The sequence below is a fragment of the Micropterus dolomieu genome, linkage group LG09 (genome assembly GCF_021292245.1).
Source record: "Micropterus dolomieu isolate WLL.071019.BEF.003 ecotype Adirondacks linkage group LG09, ASM2129224v1, whole genome shotgun sequence".
Classification (NCBI taxonomy): domain Eukaryota; kingdom Metazoa; phylum Chordata; class Actinopteri; order Centrarchiformes; family Centrarchidae; genus Micropterus; species Micropterus dolomieu.
In genome coordinates this window covers 2,290,883-2,303,168 of record NC_060158.1, presented here as the reverse complement: position 1 = coordinate 2,303,168, position 12,286 = coordinate 2,290,883, and the positions used below count along the sequence as shown (strand labels likewise).

The 12,286-nt window shown below is 42.6% G+C and overlaps 1 protein-coding gene across 5 annotated transcripts in view; it reads right to left on the bottom strand.

Moving 5' to 3' along the window:
* Window positions 1–12,286, bottom strand: part of LOC123976554 (gastrula zinc finger protein XlCGF26.1-like) — a 37,546-nt gene that overhangs the window by 22,415 nt on the left and 2,845 nt on the right. For 3 of the 5 annotated variants that reach the window (XM_046058816.1, XM_046058820.1, XM_046058821.1), the window contains exon 2: window positions 11,566–11,733. The exons of 1 other annotated variant lie outside the window; for it this stretch is intronic. In XM_046058816.1, the coding sequence (XP_045914772.1) occupies window positions 11,566–11,733 (168 nt within the window). Of the gene's footprint in view, window positions 1–11,565; window positions 12,025–12,286 lie in introns of those variants that run through there. One more of the 5 variants, XM_046058817.1, reaches the window with a different exon arrangement.

Genomic DNA, 12,286 nt, shown 5'->3' with positions numbered 1-12,286 from the left:
TCTCTGATGAAAGTAAATTTTGCATTTCCTTTGGAAATCAAGGTCCCAGAGTCTGGAGGAAGAGAGGAGAGGCACAGAATCCACGTTGCTTGAAGTCCAGTGTAAAGTTTCCACAGTCAGTGATGGTTTGGGGTGCCATGTCATCTGCTGGTGTTGGTCCACTGTGTTTTCTGAGGTCCAAGGTCAACGCAGCCGTCTACCAGGAAGTTTTAGAGCACTTCATGCTTCCTGCTGCTGACCAACTTTATGGAGATGCAGATTTTATTTTCCAACAGGACTTGGCACCTGCACACAGTGCCAAAGCTACCAGTACCTGGTTTAAGGACCATGGTATCCCTGTTCTTAATTGGCCTGCAAACTCGCCTGACCTTAACCCTATAGAAAATCTATGGGGTATTGTGAAGAGGAAGATGCGATACGCCAGACCCAACAATGCAGAAGAGCTGAAGGCCACTATCAGAGCAACCTGGGCTCTCATAACACCTGAGCAGTGCCACAGACTGATGGACTCCATGCCACGCAGCATTGCTGCAGTAATGCAGGCTAAAGGAGCCCCAACTAAGTATTGAGTGCTGTACATGCTCATACTTTTCATGTTCATACTTTTCAGTTGGCCAATATTTCTAAAAATCCTTTTTTTGTATTGGTCTTAATATTCTAATTTCAAGAGATACTGAATTTGGGATTTTCATTAGTTGTCAGTTTTAATCATCACAATTAAATGAAATAAACAGTTGAAATATATCAGTCTGTGTGTAATGAATGAATATCCAAGTTTCACTTTTTGAATGCAATTATCAATAAATCAACTTTTTGATGATATTTTGATATTTTTTAATTATATGAACAGCACCTGTACTTCAGTGCGGACGCATACACTGACAGATGTGAAAGTATAACACTTGGGTTATTTAATGGGAAGACACTTCAACCCATTTCACCCACCCGGAAATTCACAATGTTCACTTTCAAGACCAGGCCTGCCCCCTCCACACATCACTCTCAACAACAAACAGCCAGGGGACTGCGGTTGCTATTTCTAGCACGGTTCTAACAAGGTTTGACTGGGCCTCAGGTTTTAACCAACACCAAACGACAAAAATGGTCGATTGTCAATTCTCCAAAGCAACATGCACAAGCAGGCTGGCACATGGCATGTCTCCAGTGAGGTGTTAAAAATGTCTATGAACACCGGAGACAGCTGATCAGCACAGTGCTTCAGGGTGGATGGGGAGACAGAGTCCGGCCTAGCTGCTTTGCGGGGTTTCTGCCTCCTGAAAAGACCGTTGACTTCCCTCTCTGAGGAGGGGGGCGAAGAAGTGGTGGACTGAGGCTGAAGCTGAGCGGAGGAGTCATGGGGGATGGTGTCCGACTGATTCTCAAAGCGGCAGTAGAACTGGTTCAGCTCATTTGCCAGGCGAGAATCGTTTATGGAGTGGGGGACTTTGGGTTTATAGTTTGTGATCTGTCTAAACCCCCTCCAGACAGAAGTGGCATCGTTTGCAGAGAACTGTTTTCTGAACTGTTTTAGTCTCTCTGAGTATAGTCATTTAGCTTCTCACACCTCCTTGCTAAACCTGTACTTTAACGCCCTGCACCCGGCCCTGTCAGCACTCCTAAATGCCTCCTCCTTTTCCAAACTTAGCTGTCTGAGTTTAGCTGTGAACCAGGGTTTGTCATTGTTATAACTCACCCTGGTCCGTGTTGGAATGCAGCGGTCCTCACAGAAGCTAATGTAGGACGTCACAGCCTCTGTAAACTCATCCAGATTGTTTGTAGCAGTCCTGAAAATATCCCAGTCAGTGCAGTCCAAACATGCCAGAGGTCCTCAACAGCTTCACTAGTCCATTTATTTGATGTCCTCACTACAGGTTTACAGAGCTTTAGTTTTTGCCTGTAAGCAGGGATCAGATGGACTATCACGTGATCAGAGTGTCCCAGTGGAGCGCGTGCGACGGCGTGATAGGCACTGCTAACTGTGGTGTAGCAGTGATCCAAAGTGTTCCCCTCTCTGGTTGGACAATTTATAAACTGTCTGTTTTTGGGGAGTTCTTGGCTGAGATTCCCCCAGTTAAAGTTACTGAGAACAATAACAAGGGAGTCCGGGTTTGTCTGCTCCACACACAGTATCCGGTTGGCCATCATGCTCTGTGCGTCCTGAACGTTAGCGTGCAGTGAGATGTAAACACCTACCCGAGTGAATGAAGCAAACTCACGGGGGGAGTAAAACGGATTACAGTTGATGATAAGAAATTCCAGATCAGGGGAACAGTGCTTCTGAATCACTGTCACGTCGGTACACCAGCCATTGTTAATATAAAAACAGACACCTCCACCTTTTGTTTTACCGGAGAGTTCTGTGTCGCGGTCCGCTCTGTACAGTTGGAAGCCTGCCAGCTGCAGCGTGGAGTCCGGTATCAGCTCACACAGCCACGTCTCCATGAAGCACAGAGTAGAAGATGAATAAAAGTCTCTGTTTTTCCCCACCAGAAGCTGAAGTTCGTCCAGTTTGTTGCACAGTGAGCGCACGTTAGAGAGAAACATTGGCGGTAGCGGTGTGCGGAGTCCCCCGTCGCTTCACAGCACGAACGACAGCGAGCGAGCCCTTCACCAAAATGTTCAATATTTCCACTGATGATGCAAGAAAAGTGGGAATTAAATCCGTTGGAGTTGTTCCCCTGATATTCATGAGCTCCTCCCTGTTGAAAGAGCACCGGGAATCACAGCCAAAAACTGAACACACAAAAACAAAACAAGACGAAGCGCACCGAACACCGAGGCAGCTATACTCAGTGCCCAATGATGGATAAATTAATATATGTAAATGTAAGTAACATTTCTTTTTGTTTTCTTGTCATTGATTTTAGTAGTTAGCGGAGCTTTGATTGTGTTCCTGTTCAGACTAAAAATTGAGCCAGATTGTGTGAATATTTAATTTACTGACATGGTACTGAATTTAAGCTGCAAACAAGGGCATGCTTTTTTTAAAAATATGAAATGAATAGCATTCAGAGACACATGATATGTCTAACCTATCAGTAACTACGTATAGAAATATTACTCAAATTACAAGTTAGTAGTTTTTTATTCATGTAACACTGGAAATTTTTCCATGGTATTTATTTAATTAATTTATGTTTTATGTTTAAGTACTGTTTGTTTAAAAATAAATTTGTAGCTTCACATATTGGGCCTAACAATTACAGATTTTGTTGGTACGATTATTGTCAGAGAAATAATCACGGTTTCACGATTATTATGCATTAATTTCACAACACTAGTAATGACTTAAGTTGATTTTTAATATTTAAATTACATTAACAATTATGTTTCTATACTATGCAAGTATTATTACTATAACAGGAATATTAACTTAATTTCTCCCCCTGAGGGAAATAAATTGACTCTAATCCATACATATATTTTAGAAAAAATGATGAAATTGAGAACATCTCTCATGCAGTGATATTAATAACTGAAATGCAGGTAATTGGTAGCCAACAGTCCTGAAAGTCTAAGTTACCGAAGCGTAGCGGTGCTGTCATTGCGGTGGGTCTGAAAGGGTACACCGGCTTTGTTTGTCTCACCGCTACAGCATTGATTGTAAGTGATACATTTATATTTAATTCCCTACCAACTTGCCACGTTATTTAACTCCGTTATAATGTAGGCTATTACCTTTACTTGAGCGCCACGTGCATAGCTGGTTGGTGAACCCGCAGGTGCTGCATCAAGTTTAACGTAGGTATTCGCTCCTTTAGCAGCAACCTTTTAACTGCAAGTTTTTGAACAGGTGCTCTGGTGTAACACACTGCCGAATTCTGCCGTTTCTTTGATGGAAATAAAGCTTCACAGCCTGGTCCCTCCATGCCATAGTTTAGCCAGTGTAGCCTACAGTAGCCTCTGATAAGCATGGCACTTTAAGCTGGTGTGCTGCTCCTGTCAAAACTCCTCACAGCCGGAAAATGAATAATCCATATTTAAACGTCACTGCACTTTGTACATTCCCTTCCTGTAGTGCAAAATACTACTTTAAAAGGAAAAGGGGCCAGTGGAAGACGTCCCAGTTAAAATATCTGTGTTAGAGAGGGAAAATCACAGAGCTCTACATAAAGGAGTGAGCCACCTCTTCTATAGTAAACTTAAAAAAAAAAACACCTGTTGCTGAATTGATTTCTTGAAACATAACCAGAAGTCTGAACAAAAATGTTTAGTCATTAGTTCAGAGGTCAGAAAAATGAAAAATATTCATGATGATGTTTTTATGGAGACGTCCCTCACTCAAAATATCATGAACGAATGTGACTAGAAATTTCAAAAGATGCCTGGATACATACAGCACTTTCAAGTTGACCCCTTTGGTGTATACGTGTATCCTGAAACAGGAATAAGTATACTTGTGTAACACCAGAGAAAGAAGACCCCACTGACATACCTTGATGCTACAGCTAACGGGTCATCCAAAGTTCCAAGTCAGACCAAAAGAGTCCTTTGCTACTGTCTTATGCTTCCTGGATCTCCACCTCCACTCCCAGTCTGTGAAATGCTGACAAATGAACACTCTATACCACCAATCACATTCAGCGACTAAGGCCAGGGACCTGACTTTTGTCAGGAAAATGTATGGCTCGCTACAAGGGAGAGACAGAGAACACATAATGTCTCATAACTTCTGAGCACTGCTTAAACCCATGCGACCAATAGATATCACTCAATCACAGGAGGGTTGGGCAAAGAGAGATGGAACAAAGCCTCACACTGCCAGCTCCAAATTTTACACTGCTCCAAATACTGTTCCATTTCCAAAGAGAGCAACTCCACCCTAAAAACTGACAAAGAAGAGCACATATGTGAAGAACAGCAGCAATGACCTGACAAGGCAAGAGTCAGAGTGTGCTACTGACTATCCCTTAGATACAATGTATGCTCTAAACGGAGCTTCTAAACTGTAATTTGTAGAACCATGAACCACTAAGAACTTACAAACTTGCTTAGAAAATCCCCAAACACAACCACTTTACTTGTGAGAAATATGTATTAATACAGAATGAGGTGGGCTACTTCAATGGCAGCTTTCTGTACCCGGACAGGAGAATTTGCAGCCATAGTACTGAGAGCAAAAATAGTTTGCAAATGCTGTATGAATTGATGAGTTTTATTGTTTATATCTTTAAAGGCTGATGCGCTTCGGACATTCAAACCAACAGCCGTCCCACAACATTCACACTGGACCCGATTCCTACGAATCTCCTCCAAGCCATATCTCAGGTTACACCCTTGCTCAAAAAGCCCTCACTCGACCCAACTCAAGTTGAGAACTATTGGCCAGCTTCACTTCTACCATTTTTATCCAAAGCTATCGAACAGTCCTCTCACGCAATGACCTCCTAGATCCATATCAGTCTGGTTTTAAGAGTGGCCACTCTACTGAAACGGCTCCTCCGTCTAAACAGAAGCCCTAAGGTCAGCTAAAGCTGCAGCCCAATCCTCGGTTCTTCTTCTGCTTGACTTATCAGCTGCCTTTGACACAGTCAATCACAGGATCCTGCTACCCACATTCTCAGCAACAGGCCTCTCGGGTAAAGCACTCGAGTGGTTCGAATCCTACCTCTTGGGGCATTCCTACAATGTTTTGTGGCAAGGACAATAAACTTCCTCCCTCTCCACAGGGGACCCCCAAGGCTCAGTGCTAGGGCTCTTTCTCCTCTCAATTTACACCACCTTACAGGGGCCGTTCATTCGCTCACATAGCTTCGCTTAGCACTGCTACGCAGACGATACGCAACTCTACCTATCCTTCCCGCCAGTGTGTCTGTGCGGATCACAGCCTGTCTCTTGGACATTTCTGCATGGATGAAGGCTTGCCACCTTCAGCTAAACCTCTCTAAGACTGAACTCAGGCCCTACCTCACTCAGTATGCCACCCAGCTTCAGGTACATGTTATCTCTCGCCTTGACTATTGCAATGCCCTCCTAGCAGGTCTTCCAGTTTGTGTGGTGAAACCCCTACAAAAGGTTCAGAACACAGCAGCACATCTGGTTTTTGATCAGCCCAAAAGGACTCATGTCACTCCATTACTTAGTGACCTCCACAATCAGATTCAAGTCACTAATGCTTGCATACAGAGTGACTACTGGGTCTGCACCCATCTACCTAAACTCCATAATACAAACTTACATTCCTTCTCAGCCACTACGCTCCTCCAACGAACGCCGCCTGGCTCTGCCATCCCTTCACACAAAGCAATCTCAGTCCTACACTGCAAAAAATGAGCTTTCAAAAACAAGGAAAAAAAGCAATAAAATGGGGGAAATATTACTTAAAATAAGCAAAATTATCAGCCAACAGAACAAGAATATTTCACTTGCTACTTAAGGACAAAAAAAACTTGAAACAAGTGAAATTCTCTAACATAAAAGCCGCCTGGTAAAAAGAAATATCTTGTCAGAAAAAAACAAGCATATTTTGCCTTCAATTAAGATAATTAATCTTACTTAGACTTTAGTTTTTGCAGTGTGGCTTTTCGTATCTGTGACAGCACAATGATGGAACGAGCTACCACACGCCATCAGAGCATGGGCGTCCCTCTCTAACTTCAAGAAGGTCTTGAAAACTCATCTCTTCCGAGAACACTTCCTCTTATAACACCTCTAACTCCTAACCTCTAACATGCACTTCCTGTGCTCTTCTTCTATCCCCTTACAATTACCTTGTAATAGTTTTTCTTTTAATCCTGCAGACGGTATTGCAAGATACGTCGGAATTGACTTGGAAAAGAGGACTGAGTTAACATCAAATGGCTGCCTGGCAAGATAACCCACACCTTCCAGAAAGAATCAGCTGTGGGATCTTCGTCATGCAGGTGATTCAATAAAACATGTTTTTTTATTGATCAATAAAAAAATACACTTTCGGTGTTTCCCACAGGATTTTAAGAGACTAGGGTAGGTGGTCGTCGGACCCTTGCGGGGGTTCCAGGGGCAAAACATCCCTCAAGTGTCTCATAGGTCTCCTCTGACCATCTCCTCACTGTCCTTTTGTTCGCAGGCTGCCTTTTCACCAGAGGCACATAGCAGGGAATGAGGTGAACCAGGTTGTGGTCTGACCTGCCCAGGGGGGGAGGGGAGATCTGTATGCATCCTTAACGATAGCATACAGCAGGTCCAGGGTCCTCTCCTCTCTAGTATTGCAGCTCACATACTGGGTGAAGTTAGTTAGTGCGGTGGTCATGGTGACTGGTTGAAGTCACCCGAGATCTCTATGAGGCCACTCAGGTGTTGAGTCTGGAGTTCAGCAGGCCTATGTCGGGTTGGCAGAGCGTGGAATGTAAACAACAATAGCGATCGCATGTGAGATTTCCTGTGGCAGATAATATGGCCGGAGTCCCACAGCAAGCAGTTCAGTGTCCGGGCTACAGATATGCTGTTCAGCGTGATCAGCATGTCCCAAGTGTAAACAAAGTGGCCATGTAGTTGCTGCACAAAGGTGCCATGGCTTACCAAAATTCTCTCAACTAGCATTATTAGACAGAAAATAGTTTAAATTACATATAGACCAAAAAATCACACACGTGAGACATGAAAAAGAACGTTATAAAGTTAGAAAATAAGACGACGAATGGGAGCGACTGCAACAGGCTGCATGCACGTTGGCGCAGCCGCTCTATTTACGTGTTAATAAGTGTTATAGTATAACCAGAAGGAGACCATTGGTAGGTGGGATGATATTGGAGACACTACAGCTTTTAACAGTGAATTTACTGAAGATTAAAATTCCCCCAAACTATGCAAAAGCTTATTTCTCTCAAAAAGTATTGTAGTATAACCAGCAGGCAACCCATAGTGGTTGAACCAACGTGGTAGCTAACAAATGATATCTGATTGGTATGTTCAATGTTGCTTTACCTGGTCAACTCTTGTAAAATATCCACCATGTCACGACTTGTAACGTAATAACTCTTGGGTTTCTCTGATAAATGCTTCAAAGTAAAAAGTATGTTTGGGAAACACTGACTGAACTGTTGTTTTTCTTTTAAAAGTCGGGTCTTCAGCAGTGTCTACCGGCACTGTGTCTCCCTCCATAGCCTCGTTTCGACCAAAAGATCAAAGACCAAAGACTTTTAAGTCCCCGGATCTCTTTTCAAGGAACAAAAAGGTTCCTTCAGCCGCTTGTTATGTGCGTTTCCACAGTGGTCTAAAGACCTGCGAACATTAGGCAAATAAACCAGCTGATGTAGTTCAGTTGGAAGTTTGAATCGCGACAGTGTGAAAGGTTATAAAAACATTTCCAGCAGACAGGAGCTGCAGATCAGCTGCAGCATCACGTCTGTGTTGCCTGAGCGTCGGAGGAACGGGATATTTAACGAGCTGTAATCAGCTGTTCCACTTGTTTTGAGAGGAGAACACCGACTTCAACTCTGTGTAAAAACTTCCTGCTGATGAAAACTTAAAGCAAACTCAGGACCCAGTATTTAGCGTAACTCCATCAGCTGTTTGCTGTAAACACACTACTGCAGCTGGCTGTATTTGGTACTATGTGGTCTACATGCAAAAAAAGCAGATAAATCGTCCTTTAAAAGTATTTTCCCAAATTGAATAAAGGTTTCACAAATCTGAAACTATGTTTAAAAGAAACTTTAGCCTCTCTGGGACAATCTAGTCCAGATTTGAGAACTGTGGGTATAGTGGTTTTTGATCGGGACCTGGTCTAATGTGGTCTACATGTGAAAAAAGCAGATAAATCGTCCTTTAAAAGAGTTGGTATTCCGCTTTTTGGCTTTTCCCCTCTCCTTTATTGAGTTATATATATCTTTTTTGTGCATGTAACAGGTTTGAAAAGTGAAAAAGCCCTAAGTCCAGCCCAAAGGGAGTTCCCATCTCTCACAGAAAACTCTGCTCTGAACCGCTTGAAAACAGCTCGTTTGTAGTCCAGACCTTCACTCCCTTTACTTGTGACGTCACAATGAAACGTGTCATAAAGCTTGCCAAGCAGCCCTCAAACCAAGCTAGTCTGAGCGGAAGCCCTTTGACTCGCCTTTGTTTGGTTTTCCATTGTAGAAATGTTGCACCTGTACCTGCTTCCAGGTACTTTTTTTTCACATCACCTCCATCGAGGTTCCAAGCGAGCTGAGGGATACTAAAATGTAACGTGAAAACACGACAGACTGCTGATTGGTCAGAGAGAATATTCACTATTCACTGCATCATCATTGCTGCACCAGAGGCCAGCAACATAAAGTTTTATATTTTACAGTTTTCGTATGGAATTTCATCACTAAATCCACTTCTGAGAAGTTTTGAGGTGAAATCACCTGTGTAGATTTCCTATATTGACAGTTTTACAAGAAGTGATGGCTGCGGGGGAATAATGCTGTGACCCACGGGAGGAGCGTGTGAGGCCGGCCAGCCGCCCGCTCACAGAGCCCTCTGCTCCCGCCGTCACACAGACCGCTGCAGCAACAACGGCAGCGGAAAACGCAGCTGGAAGGTTTTCATACCACTTATCTGTCTTTACATTCTGATTAATGTTTGCATTGAACATTACGTCGCGGCAGTTGTGTGTGGCGTCGCTATGACGACAAGCTACGTACAATCTCTGGGTTCTATCTGCAATGGAAAACGGAGCAGAGCTGAGTAGAGTCGAGTCTATCGATATGAGCTATGGTAGCATTTTCCGGCAAGAACAACTAAAGTTATAGCTATAATGCTAATGTTACACCTGATGTGAAAGCTACTGAAGTTAAACGTTCAAATTGTTATACCACCTATTTTCACAAATTGAATAAAGGTTTCACAAATCTGAAGAAACTTTAGTCTCTGTGGAATAATCTAGTCCAGATCTGAGAACTCTAGGTGAAGTGGTTTTGGATCCGGACCTGGTCTAATGTGGTCTACGTGCCAAAAAAGCAGCGAAATAGCACTTTATAGTATTTTCACAAATAAAAATAATTCTTTATTGAATGTTAAAAGACAACAAAAAACTAAGATCACCAGCAGATAATCCAAATAAAAGTCATGTTCAAAAGGGGTAGGAAGAAGTAGGAATAACTTTTCTTGTTCTACCCCCACATCAAATCATATTTTAGCTACTTAAATTGTTTGCATCACTTAAGAGTCCATAATCCGTTGGGTTGATTGAAAGTGAATAAAGGTTTCACAAAAAAGAAACCTTAGCCTCTCTGGGACAATCTAGTCCAGATTTGAGAGCTCTAGGTTTAGTGGTTTTTGGACCTAGTCTAATGTTGTCTACATGCAAAAAAGCACCATCGGCGTCGCCAGGTCATTTTTCCAGGGCTTTAGCCCCAATTGTAACTCAACAAAAACCTAAAAAATATTTTCCGTATTTATATGTGGGCTAATAATCCTGACGCAGCCTGTCTCGCAGGTCTTCAAAGTACGGAGGCTACTCGCAGTAATATTGCTATATTTTGTTTGAAGTTCATGTAACGTGACCCCTCCCCCCCACCATTACTCAGCATGCCTGCGGTTAGAGTAAGGAGGGAGAGCGAGCTCATTGCTCACAGCTTCAGGGCTTGTCAGCAAAGCTGTAATCTAAACATTTAGATTGGCTATAAATGTTTACAGTTTCCAGTCAGTGTATTTGCTGCACAAACGGTTAACAGTCCGCCGCAAAGTAGCGAGAGAATAACATGACACACCTGACCGCGACACAGACACCTGTCGCTCTCTCTCTGTCCTCCTCGCTCTGAGACTCCTTTGCTCTGCTTGACTGTCCCTTTTAACCTAAGCACCCATAAAAAATAATACATTGATCTCTAATTATTTTCTGTATATATATTTTTTGTCCTCCAACGTTAAATTTTGGAGAAGTAAGAGAAGGGACAACCAATTAACCTTCAGTTTCGTATGGCTTTTCTTACATTAAAAGGGTTTAAAGTACCTAAATACTGACATTTTGAATTTGACGACTGGTCAGGTGTAGGTAAGGCTGTTTGTGTGTCTGTCAGTCTGGGCCAAACTAATAGGCTACTTTCAATATGGAGGGGGGATCTGAGCGGCCCCTCCCAACTCGTTTTTGCTGAAATCTGATTGGCTCAACGGTGCAGATCAAAAGAGTTTCCTTTCCATCTGGGGCGAGTTCAATCCAAAACCTTTTCCACAGGTTTGCTATGTTTTGTCGGGGCTGAACGTCCATCTCCCTCGTTCTCCAATTCTTCCTTTTACTTTCCTTTAGCTTGTTGGTTGAGAGACATTTCCTCAATAAATTGGTGCAGGAATATTCACCAGAATGCAGGAAATTAAGTGTTCAAAGCCCAGACAACGAATACTATCAGTGTTAATTATTATAAATGATAAAATTCTGAATAATGTATTAGTAAATTAAATATAATTAAAGTGTCGCTCAATGATTTATAGGTAAAGTATGTAAAAGGTCCAGTTTCACAAATGGCACAACAAGGTAGCAACTGAAATTGAGACAGCTGATAAAGTTGCAACAGCCAGGCAATGTAAGTTAACTTAAGTTCCCCTTAACTGCCGAATCTGAAGCTGACTTCAGCGTCTTCAGCAGGTTTGCAGTGAGAATAAGCAGTAAAGAGGACAAACCTGCTCTGTGTAACCGGACTTCAGGCTGGAAAACAGCGTCCAGTAGTTTCCTGTGTCTCTGGTTCTCCTCTTTGGAACGACAGAGTTCCTCCTCGTACTCTGATATCGTTCTTTCAAACAGCCCAAATATCTCTTCAGCAGCCGCAGTTAGTCGCTGGTTGATAAAACCTCTCAGCATCTGGACTTTAGACATTTTAAACAAATGAAAAACACAGTTTGGACTCAGAGTTCCTCCAACCAGCGCTGTGTGGCCGAGTTCCGTCTATTTCCAGCTAGCAAGCTAAGCTAACTTCAGTTAGCATTCGTGGCTAACAGGAGATGAAAGGCGAAACCAAAGTTTCCACTTTAACACGTTTATCCCACTGACTGTATAAAAGAAGGTTTATCCAAACATACAGGCTCTAGTTCACTCCGGGAACACACGAACACGTTAGCGTGTTGACACAGGAAGTTAAAGCGCTTCCGGTACCACGTCTTCCCACACCTTCAAAATAAAAGTTTGTATAGAAAGAACAAAGTCCTATCTGATGAACTAAGAAGCAGAAAGAGCAGAACTCTCTTTATTTTAGACAACACAACACTGTTCATCCCAGAGGTAGTCAACATATACAAGTAAGTAAATAAACTAAATAAAAAATAAAAATTATGTATCATCTGTCCATCAGAAAATAATCAAACACAAAAGTGATTTTAATTGCAAATTATCATGAGAGAAGCTGAA